The sequence below is a fragment of the Loxodonta africana genome, chromosome 5 (assembly GCF_030014295.1).
Source record: "Loxodonta africana isolate mLoxAfr1 chromosome 5, mLoxAfr1.hap2, whole genome shotgun sequence".
NCBI classification, from domain to species: Eukaryota; Metazoa; Chordata; class Mammalia; order Proboscidea; family Elephantidae; genus Loxodonta; species Loxodonta africana.
In genome coordinates this window covers 80,624,326-80,644,325 of record NC_087346.1, presented here as the reverse complement: position 1 = coordinate 80,644,325, position 20,000 = coordinate 80,624,326, and the positions used below count along the sequence as shown (strand labels likewise).

Sequence of the window (20,000 nt, the reverse complement as noted above, 5' to 3'; positions counted from 1 at the left end):
CTGGAGTGTGGGGCTGCCATTAAGTGTATCAGCGGAGTAGGGTCACTGCCCCAAACTGAGGAGGTGGGGCTTCCATGCCAAGTGGGCAGAAGAACAGGGCCTGCCTAAGCTGAAGTGGGTCTCAGATGGACTAGGAGAATGGGGTCACCCAAAGTCGAGGGAGTAGAGTTGCCATCCCAGTGGGCCTGGAAGGGAGAGTTGAAGCCCAGGGCTGAGGGGCCTCCACCCAGAATCCAGAGGGCAGCCAACACACAGAGTCTGGAGGGCAGGGCTGTTGTCCAGATGGTCTCAGAGAACATATGATTATTTTCAAGTCTTGAGAAATATGTAATTTGTTCTGCTGGGTTTTGGACTTGCTTGGTGCTTGTTACCCCTTCTTTCAGACCAATTTCTCCGTTGTAATGGACATGTTTACCTTGTGCCTATTCTGTCACTGTATTTTGGAAACAGATAACTTGTATTCTAGATTCCACAGGTTCACAGTTGTTTTAAGACTTTTAGGATGATGTGATGGGGTGAAAGTGTTTTGCGTGTGGCAAGGACATGAATTTTGGGGGGCCAAAGGTTAAGAATGGTGTGCATCAGGCTTGTATCCTTTCACCATGCCTATTCAGTCTGTATGCTGAGCAAATAATCTGAGAACCTGGACTCTATGAAGAAGAACACGTGGCATCAGGATTGGAGGCAGACTCATAGCAACTTGCGATATGCAGATGACACAACCTTGCTCGCTGAAAGTGAAGAGGACTTGAAACACTTGCTGATGAAGATCAAAGACCACAGTCTTCAGTATGGATTACACCTCAACATAAAGAAAACAAAAATCTTCACAACTGAACCAATAAGAAACATTATGATAATTGAAGAAAATATTGAATTTGTCAAAGATTTCATTTTACTTGGATCCAAAATCAACACCCATGGAAGCAGCAGTCAAGAAATCCAACCATGCATTGCATTAGGCAAATCTGCAAAAGACCTCTCTAAAAAGGTATTAAAAAGCAAAAACGTCTTTTTAAGAACTCAGGTGCACCTGATCCGAGCCATGATGTTTTCAGTCACCTCCTATGCATGTGAAACCTGGACAGTGAATAAGGAAGACCAAAGAAGAATCGATGCATTTGAATTATGGTGCTGGTGGAGAATACTGAATATTCCATGGACTTCCAGAAGACCGAACAAGTCTGTCTTGGAAAAAATACAGCCAGAATGCTCATTAGAAGCAAGGATGGTGAGACTATGTCTCACACACTTTGAACATGTTATCAGGAGAGACCAGTCCCTGGAAAAGGACATCATACTTGGTAAAGTAGACAGTCAGTGACAAAGAGGAAGACCTTCAAAGAGATGGATTGACGCAGTGGCTGCAACAGTGGGCACAAGCATAACAAGATTGTGAGGATGGTACAGAACCAGGCAGTATTCCCTTGTGTTTTACAAAGGATAACTATAAACCGGAACCAACTAGACAGCACCTAACAACAACAACAAAGGGTGGAATGTTATGGATTGAATTGTGTTCCTCAAAAATATGTGCTATAAATCCTAACCTGTATGTTTGTGATTATAGTCCCATTTGGGAATGGGTTGTTAATGACGCAGGATTGGTGTAGGATGTATCTTGAGTAAGTCTTTCTTGAGATATAAGAGACAGTAAACAAGCAAGCCAAACAGAGATGGGGGAAAAGAGACACCAAGCCTCAGGAAGATTGCCCAGGAGCAGAAGCTTAGAAGAGACAAGGTCCTTCCTCCTGAGCTGACAGAGAGATAAAGACTTCCGCTAGAGCCAGCAACCTGAATTCAGACTTGAAGCCTCCCAAACTGTGAGAAAATAAAATTCTGTTTAATAAAGCCACCCAGATATGGTATTTCTGTTATAACAGCACTAGATAACAAAGACAAGAGGCCTACGCAAAAATCTGGTCTTTGGTCATTAGTATTCAGCCCGTCAAATCTATTCTTGAGATGGCCTTAAATTTTGGCAGGATGTATTCAAGGTCATATTTTGGCTATTGTGGACTTGGTTCAATTTTCTTCAGCTTCAATTCAAACTTGCACATGAGGAATTCCACAGTGGGCCCCTGGCTTTGTCTTGACTGTTGATATTGAGCTTCTCCATGACCTTTTTCCGCAGATGTAACAGATTCGAATCCTGTGTAATCAATTCATTCAGGGCATTTCTTAAGAATCAGCACAGCCCTCTAGAAAACATGACCTCACAGCTAGTCACAGGCTAGGGTAGGTGTCCCTTCCCCAAGCCCCACTCTGATTTCCCATCCATGGCCTGGGCATTTCTATATCACAGTGCCGTACTCTGTTATCATTGTTTGGTTTTCTTGTCCACAATGAGCTCCAAAAAGCAGACTGTGTATTTGCCTTAATATCTGAATTTCTAGTTTGCAGATAGAGCCTTGCATAATAAACCATCAATGAGTGCTTGTTAAAAGAATGAGCAAACAGATGGGTAAGTGTATCATAGTTTGGGTAAAGTTAATTAGTGAATGTTTTATGAAATATTTATATTTTAAGTATTCTTTGGGATTAGATATCCATAACTGTCTAATTTTACATATACTGGCCAGTCACATGACTTACCTTAGGTCACAATACTAGTTAGTTGTGTACCTAGTACTGGAACTAAGAATCCCTGTCTTCTAGACCAGTGCTCTTGCTGCTTCAAATTTGTTATTGGTTTTGTTTTGTTTGGCTTTGGTTTTGATTTTGGTTGATTAATAATGGTTCATGCACTGCTAGGTGAGAAAGCGTTGTCCTGAGTTTTGGGGGGAAGTACTTAAGTTCTTAGGCTTCTCAATTACCACAGTTCATGCCATCAGTCCAAATGGTTGAAATAATGGCACATTGATGTTCTGTACTAAATGTTCAGATAGTTTCCTTAAAATGCATGAGAGATATTTAATATATTTAAACATGCAGTGGTAAGGGAAGTTGCATAGTACTTGCATTTGACCTAGATACGGTTTTAAAGAAACAGTAAAAGGGAAAAACAAGGGTGATAAATTTTTTTTTTGAGATTTTCTTTATTGTACTTTATAGTTTACAGAGCAAATTAGTTTTGTTTTATTTTTCTTATTTTGCTTTAAGTGAAAGTTTACAATTCAAATTAGTTTCTCATACAAAAATTTATACACACATTGTTATGTGACCCTAGTTGCTTTCCCTATAATGTGATAGCACACTCCTTTAAAATTCAAATTTTTTTTTTTTTTTTTTTTTTTATTCAACCAGCTCCTATTCCTCTCTGCCATCTCATCTCACCTCTGGACAGGAGTTACCCATTTAGTCTTATGCATCTATTTGAGCTAAGAAGCACACTCTTCACAAGTATTGTTTTATGTCTTATAATCCATCTTTGTTTTTTAATCTTTGAAGAGTTGGCTTCAGGAATGGTTTTAGTTTTGAGCTAACAGAGAGTCTGGGAGCTTTGTCTTCTGGGATTCCTCCAGTCTCAGTCAGACCATTAAGTCTGTTCTTTTAACTAGAATTTGAGTTCTGCACCCGCCTTTTCTTGTGCTCTGTCAGAGACTCTCTGTTGTGTTCCCTGTGAGGCCGGTTATTGGTGGTAGCCAGGCACCATCTAGTTTTTCTGGAGGCTAATGGAATCTCTGTTAATGGTGGCCCTTTCTGTCTCTTGGGCTCATATTTTCCTCATGTCTTTTGTGTTCTTCATTCTCTTTTGCTCCAAGTGTGTTGAGATCAATTGATACATCTTAGATGGCTGCTTGCTAGCCTTTAAGACCCCAGATGCCACTCACCAAAGTGGGATGCAGAACATTTTCTTAATAAACTTTGTTAAGCCAGTTGACCTAGATGTTCCCTGAAACCATGGACTCCAGACCCCTGCCCCTGCTACTCTGTCTCTTGAAGTGTGTGGTTGTATTCAGGAAACTGCTTTTGGTTTAGTCCATCTGTGCTAACTTCCCCTGTATTGTGTGTTGTCCTTCCTTTCACCTAAGATAATTCTTGTCTACTATTCAGTGAATACCCCTCTCTCTCCCTCTCCACCCTCATAACCATCAAAGAATATTTTCTTCTGTATTTCAATCTTTTCTTGAGTTCTTATAACAGTGGTTTCATACAATATTTGTCCTTTTGCAGCTGATTAATTTCACTCAGCATAATGACTTCCAGATTCATCCATGTTATGAGATGTTTTATGGATTCGTCATTGTTCTTTATCTTTGCATAATATTCCATTGTGTGAATATACTATAATTTGTTTATCCATTCACCTGTTGATGTGCACCTAGGTTGTTTCCATCTTTTTGCTATTGTGAACAGTGCTGCAGTGAACATGGGTGTGCATATATCTATTCGTATGAAGGCTCTTTTTTCTCTAGGATATATAGGGTTGCTATGAGTTGGAATCGACTTGACGGCAGTGGGTAGTGGGATATTCCAAGGAGTGGGATTGCTAGATCGTATGGTAGTTCTATTTCTAGACTTTTAAGGAAGCTCCAAATCGATTGCCAAAGTGGTTGTACCATTTTACATTCCCACCAGCAGTGTATAAGCGTTCCAGTCTTCCACAACCTCTACAACATTTATTATTTTGTGTTTTTTGGATTAACGCTAGTTTTGTTGATGTGAGATGGTATCTCATTGTAGTTTTGATTTGCATTTCTCTAATGGCTAATGATCATGAGCATTTCCTCATGTATCTGTTAGCCACCTAAATGTTCTCTTTGGTGAAGCACCTGTTCATGTCCTTTGCCCATTTTTGAATTGGGTTAGTTGTCTTTTTGTTGTTGAGGTTTTGCAGTACCTTGTAAATTTTAGAGAATAGACACTGATCGGATTTGTCGTAGCCAGATTTTTTTTCCCAGTCTATAGGTAATCTTTTTACTCTTTTGGTGCACTCTTCAGACGAGTATAAGTGCTTGATTTTTAGGAGCTCCCAGTTATGTAATTTCTCTTATGTTGTTTCTGCATCATTAGTAATATTTTGTGTACTGTTTATGCCATGTATTAAGGCTCCTAGCATTATCCCTATTTTTTCTTCCATGATCTTTTTTGTTTTAGATTTTATACATAGGTTGTAGATTCATTTTGAGTTAGTTTTCTACATGGTGTGAAGTATGGGTCTTGTTTCATTTTTTTGCAGATGGATATGGAATTATGCCAGCACCATTTGTTAAAGAGACTGTCTTTTCCCCAATTAACGGACTTTGGGCTTTTGTCGAATATCAGCTGATCGTAAGTGAATGAATTTATGCTGGATTTTCAATTCTATTCCATTGGTCTATGTATCTGTTATAACAGTACCAAGCTGTTTTGACTACCGTGGCAGTATAATACGTTCTAAAATCAGGTAGTGTGAGGCCTCCAATTTTGTTCTTCTTTTTCAGTGATGCTTTACTTATCCAGAGCCTCTTCCCTTTCCATATGAAGTTGGTGATTTGTTTCTCCATCTCGTTAAAAAATGTCATTGGAATTTTGATCGGGATTGCATTGTATCTGCAGATAGCTTTGGGTAAAAAAAAGTAGATATTTTCACAATTTTGAGTCTTCCTATCCATGAGCAAGGTATGTTTTTCCACTTAGTGGGTCTCTTTTGGTTTCTTGCAGTAGCGTCTTGTAGTTTTCTTTGTATAGATCTTTTATGTCTCTGGTTAGATTTATTCCTAAGTATTCTATCTTCTTGGTGGCCATTGTAATTGGTATTGATTTCCTCTTCAAAGTTGTCTTTGTTGGTGTAGAGGAATCCAACTGATTTTTGTATGTTTATCTTGTATCCTGAAACTTTGCTGAAATCTTCTATTAGTTCCAATAGTTTTCTTGTGGATTCTTCTGAATTTTCTGTGTGTAAGATCATATCATCTGCAAATTGAGATACTTTTACTTCTTCTTTGCAATTTGGATGCCCTTTATTTCTAGCCTAATTGCTCTGGCCAGGACCTCCAGCACAATGTTGAATAAGAGTGGTGATTAAAGACATCCTTGTCTGGTTTCCATTCTCGGGGGGAATGCTTTCAGACCCTCTCCATTTGGGATGATGTTGGCTCTTGGCTTTGTATAAATACCCCTTATTATGTGGAGGAATTTCCCTTCTATTCATATTTTGCTGAGAGTTTTTCTCATGAACGGGTGTTGGATTTTGTCAAATACCTTTTCTGCATCAATTGATAAGATTATGCTGTTCTTGTCTTTTGTTTTATTTATGTGATGGATTATGTTGATTGTTTTCCTAACGTTGAACCCCCACTGCATAGCTGCTATGAATCTCACTTGGTCATGGTGAATTATTATTATTTTTTTTTTTTGATATGTTGTTGAATTCTATTGGCTAGAATTTTGTTGAGGATTTTTTTTATATTCATGAGGGATATTCGTCTGTAATTTTATTTTTTTGTGGTGTCTTTACCTGGTTTTGGTATCAGGGTTATGCTGGCTTCGTAGAATGAGTTTGGGAGTATTCCATCCTTTTCTGTGCTCTGAAATACCTTTAGTAGTAGCAGTGTTAACTCTTCTCTGAAAGTTTGGTAGAATTCTCCAGTGAAGCTATCAGGGCCAGGAATTTTTTTTGTTGTTATTGGGAGTTTTTTAATTACTTTTTCAAACTCTTGTTATAGGTTTATTTAGTTGTTCTACCTCTGTTTTTACACCTCTGTTTGTGTTAGTTTAGGTAGGTAGTGTGTTTCTAGAAATTTGTCCGTTTCCTCTAGATTTTCAAGTTTGTTAGAGTAGAATTTTTCACAGTATTCTGTTATGATTCTTTAATTTCAGTTGGGTCTGTTGTGATATTGCCCATCTCATTTCTTACTAGGGTTATTTGCTTACTCTCCTATTTTTCTGTTGTCAGTTTGACCAGTGGTTTATTGGTTTTGTTGATCTTTTCAAAGAACCATCTTTTGGTCTTGTTAATTCTTTCAGTATTTTTCTATTCTGTATTTCATTTAATTCTGCTCTAATTTTTATTATTTACTTTCTTCTGGTGACTGAGGGCTTCTTTTACCACTTTCTCTTTGTTACAATTGTAGGGATAATTCTTTGATTTTGGTCCTTTCTTCTTTTTGGATATGTGCATTTATTGCAATAAATTGACCTCTGGGCACTGCTTTTGCTGTGTCCCAAAGGTTCTGGTAGGATGTGTTGTCATTCTCATTTGATTCCCTGAATTTCATTATTCCATTCTTAATTTCTTCTATAACCCAGTCATTTTTGAGCAAGGTGTTGTTCAGCTTCCACGTTTGATTTTATTCCTTGCTTTTTCTGTTATTGATTTCTACTTTTTTGGCTTTATGGTTAGAAAAGATGCTTTGTATTACTTCAACACTTTGGATTCTGTTAAGGTTTACTTTATGGCCTAATATGTGGTTTATTGTGAAGAATGTTCCATCTACATTGGAAAAGAAAGTATACTTGGCTGCTGTTGGGTGGAGTGTTCTGTATATGTCTATGAGGTCAAGTTGGTTCATTGTGGCTTTTAGATCTTCTGTGTCTTTATTGAGCTTCTTTCTGGGTGTTCTGTTCTTCACTGAAAGTGGCATATTTTAGTCTCCTACTATTATTGTGGAGCTGTGTATTTCTCTTTTCAATGCCATTAGAGTTTATTTTATATATTTGGAGCCCTGTCACTGAGTGTGTAAATATTTATTATAATTGTGTCCTCCTGGTGTATTGACCCTTTAATCTTTATATAGTGTCCTTCGTTATCCTTTGTGATGGATTTTACTTTAAAGTCTATTTTGTCAGAAATTAATATTGCCACTCCTCCTTTTTTTGATTGTTGTTTGCTTGATATATTTGTTTCTGTCCTTTGATTTTTAGTTTGTTTGTGTCTCTAAGTCTTAGGTGTGTCTCTTGTATGCAGCATATAGACAGATCAGGTTTTTTTTATCCATTCTGCCACTCTCTCTTTATTGGTGCATGTAGTCCATTTATATTCAGCATAATTATTGATAGGTGTCATGGATTGAATTATGTCCCCCCAAAAATGTGTGTATCAGCTTGGCTGGGCCATCATTCTCAGTGTTTTGGCAGTTGTATAATGTTGTGATCACTTCCCTGTTGAAATCTGATATGTGATCACCCCCATGATGGAATCTGTTGAGTGGTACTGGTGGGGGCAATCTCTCCACACCCCACCACCTACTTCCTTCCTGCTCACCTTGCCAAGGTTTTTGGCTTGTTCTGGATCCAGCAGCTGCCTCTTGTCTGACCTCCAGCTCTTGGGACTTGAGCTAGCAGCTTACCTGTTGATCTTGGGATTTGTCAATTTTCACAAACTGTGAGCAAGATCCTTGCTCTCCAAGCTGCCGATCTTGGATTTGCCAGTCTCTGCAGCTACATGAATCAGGAGAAACTTTTCAGTAATGCCTGCCAACCTTGGGATTCCTCAAACTTTCACAGTCTGTGAGCAGGAGCCCTGCTTTCCAATTTGCTGATCTTGGGTTCACCAGCTTCTGAGGCTCTGTGAATTGGGAGAGGCCTCTATCCTGATCCACTGACTTGGGACGTTCCAACCTCTACAATCATGTGTGCTGTTTCCTTCATATAAGTCTCTCTCTATATTTATACACTTACTGGTTTTGCTTCTCTAGAGAACCCAGCCTAAGACAATCCTCAGTGAAACAGATTGACACAGTGGCTGCAACAATGGGCTCGGACATAGCAATGATTGTGAAGATGGTGCAGGACTAGGCAGTGTTTCGTTCCATTGTACATATGGTCACAATAAGTCAGAACTGACTCTACGGCACCTAACAACAACAACCTTACTTTCTCTTCGATTCCATGGATGGTATTGGTAGGTGGTCTTCTGTGGGTGTTTATTGAACCCCTGGAACAGTGTTTTATTCCCCAATGAGAATAATTATACATGCAGAATTGGGGGGAAGATTGATGAGAAGGCTGACAGAGAGAGAAAGCCTTTCCCTGGAGCTGACGCCCTGAATTTGGATTTTAGCCTACTTTACTATGAGGAAATAAAGTTCCCTTTGTTAAAGCCATCCACTTGTGGTATTTCTGTTACAGCAGCACTAGATGACAAAGACAGGATTTGGTACCGAGAGTGGGGTGCTGCTCTAACAGATACTTAAAATGTGGAATCGGTTTTGAATCTGTGAACGGATAGAGAAGTGGCAGTGTCAGTGGCAGAGAGCCAGCAGCAGCTGAACCAGGAGACCAGTGTGACATGGCACTGGAGCTGACCCACAGAGCTAGAGAGCTGAGTGGCTATGCACAGGACACTTCTTGGCAGAGTGGGGTGCCTCCTGATACTTGGTGGAGCTAGGCTTGCCAATCCACAGAGCAAGAGAGCTGAGTGCCTGTGCACAGGAGGCTTCCTGGTGGAGTGGGGTGCCTCCGGGCACTTATTGGTGGAGCTACAGAGCTTTGCAACACTTGTTCCAGCAGGGCAGATGCGGGTGTGAGGCCTGAGGGCCAAGAGGCCACAGGAAGCAGAAGATGAAGAGACAAGGAACACAAGAAGCCAAGCTGCCTCAGTCTGAAAAGGTATGGCCAGGACATCTGGGGTTTTAAAAGTGGAACCATGGCCTCTGGTGTTTCTAAGGGTGGAGTCGCCACTCAGATGGACTAGGAAAATGTTTCGCCTAAAGCCAAGGGAACAGAGTTGCTCTCCCAGTGGGCCTGGAAGGCAGAGCTGAAGCCAAGGGCTGAGGGGCCTCTAACTCAGAATCCAGAGAGTGTGACCAATTCCTAGAGTCTAGAGGGCCATTTTGTAAATGGTCTCAGAGAACAGGATTATTTTCAAAGCCTTGGGGGCTAATGTAATGTGGTCTGCTGACTTGCTTGGTGCCTGTTATGCCTTCTTTCCCTCCAATTTCTCCTATTTATCATGGAAATGTCTAGCTTGTGCCTGTTCTGCCATTGTATTTTGGAAGCAGATATGCATTCTAGATTTCTCAGATGAAGAGGAATTTTTGGATTTTGGACTTGGAGTTAAGATGGGATGAATATGTTTTGCATGTTGTAAGGATGTGATTTTGGGGGGCCAAATGGTGGAATGTCATGGGTTGAATTATGTCCCCGTGAAAATGTTTGTATCAGCTTGGTTAGGCCATGATTTCCAGTATTCTGTGGTTGTCATCCATTTTGTGTTTGTTATTTTATGTTAAAGAGGATTAGGGTGGGATTGTAAAACCCTTACTGGATCACATCCCTGATCCAATGTGAAGGGAGTTTCCCTGGGGTGTGACCTGCACCACCTTTTATCTTACAAGAGATGAAAGGAAAGGGAAGCAAGCAGAGAGTTGGGGACATCATACCACCAAGAAAGCAGCACTGGGAGCAGAGCGTGTCCTTTGGACTTGGGGTCTCTGCACCTGAGAAGCTCCTCAACCAGGGGAAGGTTGATGACATGAAACCTTCCTCCAGAGCCGACAGAGAGAGAAAGACTTCCACTGGAGCTGACACCCTGAATTTGGACTTTTAGCCTAATTTACTGTGAGGAAATAAATTTCTCTTTGTTAAAGCCATACACTTGTGGTATTTCTGTTATGGCAGCACTAGATGACTAAGACAATAGGTATGAGTTAGTGCTGTCATTTTGATGTCTTTTTGTGTGTGTTTTTGACAGTTTTTGTTCCACCTAATTTTCTGTGCTGAGCCATTTTTAAGTATTTTCTTTTTACCTTTTTCATTGTTGTTGATTTTGTAACTGCTGAGTCTTTATATTTTTCTTGTTTTTTATTTTAATGTGCAGGATTGTTAGTTTTCTTTGTGGTTGCCTTAATATTTACCCCTATTTTTCTAAGTTTAAACCAATCTTATTTCTTTATATCGCCTTCACTTCCTTTCCATCTGAAAGATCTATGACTCCATTTTTTTAGTCCCTCTTTTTGTTTTAACGTTGCGATCTTTTACGTATTGATGTCTCTTTTCTCCTATTTTCAGCATTTTAGCTTTGATTTATTTTTGTGACTTCCCTATTTGGCTTGATATCTGGTTGCTCTGTCTTATGGTCTAGTCTTGGTTTGTTATCTGATGATATTGATTTCCTAACCAGAGGACTCCTTTTAGTATTTCTTGTAGTTTTGGTTTGGTTTTTGTAACTTCCCTAAACTTCTGTTTATCTGGAAATGGCCGAATTTCACCTTCATATTTGAGAGACAGTTTTGCTGTATATATAATTCTTGGCTGGCAATTTTTTTTTTTCCTTCAGCCCTTTATATATGTGATCCCTTTGCCTTCTTGCCTGCATGGTTTCTGCTAAGTAGCCTGAGTTAGTCTTATTGACTCTCCTTTGTAGATGACTTTTTGTTTATCCCTAGCCACTCATAAAATTCTCTCTTAATCTTTGGTTTTGGCAATTTTGATTATAATATGTCCTGGTGACTTTCTTTTGGGACATACTTTGTGTGGGGTTCAATGAACATCTTGGATAGATATCTTCTCATCTTTCACGGTATCAGGGAAGTGTTCTGCCAACAAATTTTCATCAATTCCCTCTGTATTTTCTGGTATCATCTCCTGTTCTGGTACTCCAGTCCCTCATAGGTTATTCCTCTTGATAAAAAAAAAAAAAAAAAAAAAAAAAATTTTAGGGTTTTTTTTTTTTTTTCATTTTTTAAAGTTCTTTAACCTGATTTTTCCTCAAATATGTTGCTGTTGAGTGCTTTATCTTCATTCTCACTAATTGTGACTTCCTTTGCCTCAATTCTGCTCCTATGAGTTTCTATTGAGTTGTCTAATTCTGAAATTTTATTGTTAATCTGGGTTTCTGTTTGCTGTCTCTTTATGGATTCTTGCAGCCTGTTAAATTTGTCATTATGCTCTTCTATAACCTTCTTAAGTTTCTCTACTGCTTTATCTGTGTGTTCCTTGGCTTGTTCTGCACTTTGCCTGATCTCCTGAAGAGTTCTGCATATTAATCTTTTGTATTCTACCTCCAATAATTCCAGAAAGTTATCTTCCTCAGGAAGATTTCTTGATTCTTTGTTTTGGGAGCTTGCTGAAGCCATCATGGTCTGCCTCTTTATGTTATTTAATACTGACTGTTGTCTCCGAGCCATCAATAAGTTATTATATTTATTTATTTTATATTTGCTTACTTTGTCTCACCTTCTTTTTTTGTTTTGTTTTGTTTTGATATACCCAAAGAGGCTGCTCATGTGAGCTAGTTTGATTATAGACAGCTTTGAAGCTCTAACGTCCTCTCACCCAGTGGTTAGATGTGTTACTATGTACCTGAGCCCAGGAGTCCATTTACTGTTCTTGTATGGATTCAGCTCAGGTGTCCAGGTAGTTGGTCACCAAGTGTGTGGTACAGGCTCTCACCTTCAATCCTAGATGGGCAGGGGTGATTGGTGTAGGCACAGGTATTTGGCTGCAGTAGAGGGTCATGCACTGAGCAAGGCAGGGAGCTGGCAGCTGCCCCTGAGTGTCTGGAAGGAAACCATGTACCTGTTCCCTAGTGCACGTAGGTGGGTGGGTTTTGTAGCTGGACTACGGGCACCCAATGCTCTTGGCTGTAAGGGCTAAGAGGCACCACTTATTTTTGGACCCTTGCGGGTGGCTAGGTGGCATGGGTGAAGCCACTAGCCCTCAGGCCCCTGATGTGGGTAGGTGAGGACCCTGCTTAATAGGCAGAGCATGTCAAATGTCACAAACCTACCCCTCCACCATATAGCTGGTAAAATCCAAGTTAGGCTTCAGGTATATACCCTGTTGTACTGTGATAATGAGGGCCTATGCTGTTGGAATGGGTCCACGCAGTTCTATGCAGGGGTGAAAGGCATTGAAAGTCCATGGACCCCTTATGCCTGTGCTTAGGCAAAGGAGCTGTGTCTGCCTGAATTTCCAGCTCGGGGGAGCTGGCAGATTATTTTTTTCTGTTTGTTAAATTGTTCCCTCTCCAAGGCCAGGAGAATGGCTCAGGGCACTTGATAGGTCCTACTTCCAGCCCAGGAGATGCAGCTCTCTCTAAAGCTGAGCTGGGACCTGGTGCAGAGTGGGGTAAATGGGAGAGAGGTTTCTCCTAAAGAGGTATTTTTTCATCAGCACAGTAGGTTAGACACATGTACTTATCTTTTGCCAGTTGAGTCCTGCTTTTCACTGGTTCTGGAGACTTGAGTAGACTGCCTCTAAGATGTTGGGGGAAAATATTTTTTAAATTAATAAACACATAATTGCTCTTCTAGGAGCAATTTTTTTCTGTTTGTTTTTTAGGAAATATAAAAGGTCTCTCTTGACTAGAATAGGGGTGTCTCTCATTGGAGAACAAATGAAGTTTGCAGAGTCTTAAGGCAAGAGAGTGATGGAACACAGGTGAATGTTTGTAAAGAGATGCTGGCATCTTTATGCTCACACAAGTTGTGTGCATAGCTCAGGGCCACCTCTTCATAGCATGTGTGAACCTGGGTGCTGGGAAAGGTGCCACCTGCTTTCGCTACTGATTCAGCTGAGCTTAGAACAGCACCTCCTGCCCATATAGCTTGAGGCGTCAGCAGTACCACTTGCACAACCTGAGAGTTAGGAGCTGAGCCATAGCAGGAGCAAGTCTGGAAATTCATCTGCAAAAAGTAGCAGCCCTGACTGCAAGTTCTCCTCTTGAACCATACCCCCAACAGTGCCAGCCAGAACCCCAACAGTGCCTAGGCTAGCACAAGCCTGCTGTGGGAGTCCAGGATGCCCTAAAAGAAGACATCCTATGTAACGTGACTACACCGACACCAAAAAAGACCATGAAGGACAAACAAACTCAGCAAACGGAAAAGCTGGTGGTGACAAAATAGTCATATTAGCACAACTCAAAAAGGACTTTAAATAAGTATTTTTAACACTATCAGTAAGATATTATTCAAATTTACACACCAGCCACTAAGGCCAAAGATGAATAAACTGAAGATGTTTACCAACTTCTGCAGTTTGAAGTTGATCAAAAATGCAATCAAGATGCATTGGTAATTACTGGTGATTGGAATGCAAAAGTTGGAAACAAAGGAGAAAGATCAGTAGTTGGAAAATATGGCCTTGGTAATAGAAACAATGTCGGACATCACATGACAGAATTTTGCAAGACCAACAGCTTCTTCATTGCAAACATCTTTTTTCACCAACATAAATGGTGACTATACACGTGGACCTCACCAGGTGTAATACACAGTTAATCAGATTGTCTACATCTGTGAAAAGAAACAATGGAAAAGCTGGATATCGTCAGTCAGAACAAGGCCAGGAACCAACTTGGGCTCAGACCATCCATTACTCATATGCAAGTTCAAGCTGAAACTGAAGAAAATTAGAACAAGTCCACGGGAGCAAAAGTACAACCTTGAGTATATCCCACCTGAATTTAGAGACCATCTCAAGAATAGATTTGACCCATTGAACTCTAATGACCGAAGACCAGATGAGTTGTGGAATGACATCAAGGACATTACACACGAAGAAAGCAAGAGGTCATTAAAAAGACAGGAGAGGGAAAAAAAAGATCTAAATGGATGTCAAAAGGGGCTCTGAAAGTTGCTCTTGAATGTACAGTAGCTAAGGCAAAAGGAAAAAATGATGACGTAAAAGAGCTGAACAGAAAAGTTCAAAGGGCAGCTGGAGAAGACAAAGTATTATGATGAGATGTGCAAAGACCTGGAGATGGAAAACCAAAAGGGAAGAACACACTCTTCATTTCTCAAGCTGAAAGAACTGAAGAGAAAATTCAAGCCTTGAGTTGCGATACTGAAGGATTCTATGGAGAAAATATTAAATGACAGAGGAAGCATCAAAAGAAGATGGAAGGAATACACCGAGTCACTATATGAAAAAGAATTGGTTAATGTTCAACCATTTCAGGAGGTAGCATATAATCAGGAACCAATAGTACTGAAGGAAGAAGTCCAAGCTGAACTGAAGGCATTGATGAAAAACAAGGCTCCAAAAATTGATGAATACCAATTGAGATGTTTCAACAAACAGATGCAGTGCTGGAAGTGCTCAGTTGTCTATGCCAAGAAACTTGGAAGACAGCTCCCTGGCTAACTGACTGGGAGAGATCCATATTTATGCCTATTCCCAAGAAACGTGACTCATCTGAATGCGGAAATTAGCAAACAATATCATTTATATCACATGCAAGCAAAAATTTGCTGAAGACCATTCAAAAGTGGTTGCAGCGGTATATCGTCAGGGAGCTGCCAGAAATTCAAGCCAGATTTAGAGAAGGACATGGAACCAGGGATATCATTGCTGATGTCAGATGAATCCTGGCTGAAAGCAGAGAATACCAGAAAGATGTTTACCTATGTTTTATTGACTATGCAAAGGCACTGGACTGAGTGGATTGTTACAAATTATGGATAACATTGAGGAGAATGGGAATTCTGGAATACTCAATTGTTCTTATGAGGAAACTGTACATGGATCGCGAGACAGTCATTCAAACAGAACAAGGGGATACTGCATGGTTTAAAGTCAGGAAAAGGGTGTGTCAGGGTTGTATCCTTTCACCATGGATATTCAATTTGCATGCTGAGTAAATAATTTGAGAAGCTGGACTCTGTGAAGAAGAATGGGGGATCAGGATTGGAGAAAGACTCATTAACAACCTGTGTTGTGCGTATGACACAACCTTTATTGCTAAAAGTGAAGACAACATGAAGCACTTACTGATAAGATCAAAGATCACAGCCTTCAGTAGGGATTACACCTCAACATAAAGACAACAGAAATCCTCACAAAGGGACCAATAAGCAACATAATGATAAATGGAAATAAGACTGAGATTGTCTACGAGCCCAAGAGACAGAAAGGGCCACGTAAACCAAAGACTACATCATCCTGAGACCAGAAGAACTAGATGGTGCCTGGCTACAACCGATGACTGCCCTGACAGGGAACACAACAGAGAACCCCTGAGGGAGCAGGAGAGCAGTGGGATGCAGACCCCAAATTCTCATAAAAAGACCAGACTTAATGGCCTGACTGAGACTGGAAGGACCCCAGTGGTCATGGCCCCCAGACCTTCTGTTGGCCCAGGACAGGAACCATTCCTGAAGCCAACTCTTCAGACATGGATTGGACTGGACAATGAGTTGGAGAGGGATGCTGGTGAGGAGTGAGCTTCTTGGATCAGGTGGACACTTGAGACTATGTTGGCATCTCCTGCCTGGAGGGGAGTTGAGAGGGTAGAGGGGGTTAGAAGCTGGTGAAATGGACACGAAAAGAGAGAGTGGAGGGAGAGAGCAGGCTGTCTCATTAGGGGGAGAGCAATTGGGAGTATGTAGCAAGGTGTATATAAGTTGTTGTGTGAGAGACTGACTTGATTTGTAAACTTTCACTTAAAGCACAATAAAAATTATTAAAAAAAAAAGGTTGAGGTTGTCAAGGATTTCATTTTACGTGGATCCACAATCAACACCCATGGAAGCAGCAGTCAGGAAATCAACAGATGCATTTCAGTGGACAAATCTACTGCAGAAAACCTCTTTAAAGTGTTGAAAAACAAAGATGTCACCTTGAGGACTAAGGTGCACCTGACTCAAGCCATGGTGTTTTCAATCACCTCATATGCATGTGAAAGCTGGACAGTGAATAAGGAAGACCAAAGAAGAATTGGTGCCTTTGAACTGTGCTGTTGGCAAAGAATATTGAATATACCGTGGACTGTCAAAAGAACGAGCAAATCTGTCTTGGGAGAAATACACCCAGAATGCTCCTTAGAGGCAAGGACGGCGAGACTACGTTTCACAAACTTTGGACAAGTTATCAGGAGGAATCAGTCCCTGGAGAAGGACATCATGCTTGGTAGAGGGTTAGCAAAGGAGAGGAAGACCCTCAAAGAGATGGACTGACACAGTGGCTGTAACAGTGAGCACATGCATAGCAAAGATTGTGAGGATGGCGCAGGACCAGGCAGTGTTTCGTTCTGTTGTGCATAGCATCACTATGGCTCAACGGCACCTAACAACAACAAGAACAACACAACATCAGCAAGATAAAGAAGGGATTGCAGCCATGAAAGATGAATGAAAGTATATAAAACAAGAATATGGGGTTATGCACCAAGAATATGAACAGATAATTATGAAAAAAGTATTAGAAATATTGGAAATGGGAAATGTAGCTGTTAAAATCAAGAAATAAAACTTTAAATCAAACTGAATGGCTGCATGAATACGGCAGAAAAGTAAACCCACTGGGGTAATAAGCTGAAGACTCACCCCATAATTCAACTCAAAAAGATAAACAGCTAGAAAATATGGTTTAGGATATGGAATATAAATCATGAAACTCAATGTAGGAGTTCCAGGAGGGTATAGTACATGCAAATGTATACAGAATATTTTGAGGGGAGGTCATTGATAATTTCATAAAATTAAAGAGAGATATGAGTCCTGAGTTTGAAAAAAAATCACCTGTTGCTGAGAAATATTTTTTAAAAATTAATTTTAATAAGGCACATGATATTAAAACTTCAGAACATCAAGAAAGTTAAAATGTATGGGTTTAAAGGGTATTTATAGACAAGAATCTAATTGAGGTTTGATTTCTTTTTAATGATTTTGAATGCCAGAAGAAAACGGAGTAATATCTTTAAAATTCTAAGAAAGAAATTATATTTGGGCTTTTGTACCCACCCAAACTGTAATTCAGAAGTGGTGGTGAAACAAAGAAGTCTCCAGATATATGAGGACTAAGAAAGCTTGTCTCTAATAGAATTAATCCAGAAAACAGTAGTAGAAGACAGGACGCAAGAGTGAGCCTCCCCCGCCCTCCCCCCTAAAAAAAAAAAAAACTGTGTCTGAGTGCTAATCATACAAAATAACATTAATAAATCAATTTAATGTGTTTGATAAATTAGAAATAAAATTTCCAGACAAGAATGCTGTAGGATTTGTATGGAGAAGAATCGTGGAGGGTAAGTAAATGTGTGGGACAAAGAAATCCTGATCAGTTCATCTTTTCGGGAATGTCTGTGTCTTTTTTTAAATTCAGTAAAGAGGACCCAAATAAACATAGAAAGATAACATTGAATATGTCACCTTTTACCAAATTGATACAGAGATTGTGTGTCTAAATTGAGGTAGTATGTCTGTATGTTTCATTTGGCCCAGGAGAGTCCCAGTTTACTCCTATGGTTCTGGCATCCCATTTATTTTAGTGTTGGTCCTGCATTTTATATTTTTTAACAATGCATATCATTGTTATTAATACTAGTAGTAGTCATAGTAGCACTACTTGTTTTTGTTAGTGTATTAAAAATCCAGAATGTGTGTGGTAACTACTACTTCATAATTCCAGCCTCTGCCATTGTTTCATCTAGTACAATGAGAGACCCCTTTTCAATGAATAGGGTTTTCATTTTAATTTTTGGTTAAATTTGGAAGGCAAAACCCATCTTTCTTTTCTCTCCCCTTTACTAACACAAAGTAACTAAGACCTCCCTTTGAATAGCATGTAGGGTGCTTGCTGATTAAAAGGAAGTGCACTGGAAAAAGTTTTTAGCTATGACATTTCTGATCAGCAGCTGATCTCTAAAATCTACATAGTACTGCAAAAACTTAACTACAAAAAGACAAATAACCCAGTTCAAAAATGGGTAAAAGATATGAACAGACATTTCATTAAAGAAGACATTCAGGTAGCTAACAGATACGTGAGGAAATTCTCACGATCATTAGCCATTAGAGAAATGCAAATCAAAACTACAATGAGATTCCATCTCACTCCAATTAGGCTGGCATTAATCCAAAACACACAAAATAATAAATGTCGGAGAGGTTGTGGAGAGACTGGAACACTTATACACTGCTCATGGGAATGTAAAATGGGACAGCCACTTTGAAAATCAATTTGGCGCTTCCTTAAAACACTAGAAATAGAACTACCATACGATCTAGGAACACTCCTTGGACCATATCCTAGAGAAATAAGGCCTTTACATGAACAGATAACGTGCACATCCGTGTTCATTGGACCATGTTTACAATAGCAAAAACAATGGAAGTAACCAAGGTACCCATCAATGGATGAATGGCTAAATAAATTATGGTATATTCACACAGTGGAATACTATGCATCGATAAAGAACAATGATGAATCCATGAAACATTTCATAATACGGAGAAACCTGGAAGGCATTATGCTGAGTGAATTAGTCAGTTCCAAAAGGACAAATATTGTATAAGACAACTCTTATAAGATCTTGAGAAATAGATTAAACTGAGAAGAGCACACTCTTTTGTGGTTACGAGAGGGGGGAGGGAGAGAGGGGGGAAGAAGGGTATTTAATAAATAGATAGTAGATAATAACTACTTTGGGTGAAGGGAAGGACAACACTCAACACAGTGGAGGTCAGCACAACTGGACTAATCCAAAGCAAAGAAGTTTCCTGAATAAACTGAATGCTTCGAACATCAGCAAAGCAGGGCTAGGGGTTTGGGGACCATGGTTTCAGGGGACATCTAAGTCAATTGGCATAATAAAATCTATTAAGAAAACATTCTACATCCCACTTTGAAGAGTGGCGTCTGGGGTCTTAAATGCTAGCAGGCCGCCATCTAAGATGCATCAATGAGTCTCAACCCACCTGGATCAAAGGAAAATGAAGAACACCAAGAACACAAGATAATAACGAGCCCAAGAGACAGAAAGGGCTATATGAACCAGCGACTACATCATCCTGAGACCAAAAGAGCTAGATGGTGCCCAGCCACAACCAATGACTGCTCTGGCAGGGAACAAAACAAAGAACCCCTGAGGGAGCAGGAGAACACTGGGATGCAGACCCCAAATTCTCATAAAAAGACCAGATTTAATGGTCTGACTGAGACTAGAAGGGCCCCAGAGGTCATGGTCCCCAGACCTTCTGTTAGCCTAAGATAGGAACCATTCCTAAAGGCAACTCGTCAGACAGGGGTTGGACTGAACTATGGGAAAGAAAATGATAATGGTAAAGAATGAGCTTCTTGGATCAAGTAGATGCTTGAGACTAAGTTGGCATCTCCTGTCTGGAGGGGAGATGAGAGGGCAGAGGGGTCAGAAGCTGGCCAAGTGGACATGAAAATAGAGTAAAGGGAAGGAG

General features: G+C 40.0%; 1 protein-coding gene across 15 annotated transcripts in view; it reads left to right on the top strand.

Annotated features, from left to right (window-relative positions):
- Nucleotides 1–20,000, top strand: part of MTHFD2L (methylenetetrahydrofolate dehydrogenase (NADP+ dependent) 2 like) — a 230,645-nt gene that overhangs the window by 133,691 nt on the left and 76,954 nt on the right. For 8 of the 15 annotated variants that reach the window (XR_010322077.1, XR_010322075.1, XR_010322081.1 and 5 more), the window contains 3 exons: nt 5,123–5,214; nt 8,562–8,767; nt 9,373–9,474. The exons of 4 other annotated variants lie outside the window; for them this stretch is intronic. Coding sequence is in view for 2 of the 11 variants with exons in the window: in XM_064285703.1 (XP_064141773.1) it covers nt 5,123–5,214 (92 nt within the window). In the remaining 9 variants the exon portion in view is untranslated. The remainder of the gene's footprint in view (nt 1–5,122; nt 5,215–8,561; nt 8,768–9,372; nt 9,475–20,000) is intronic. 3 more of the 15 variants (XM_064285703.1, XM_064285702.1, XR_010322074.1) reach the window with 2 other exon arrangements.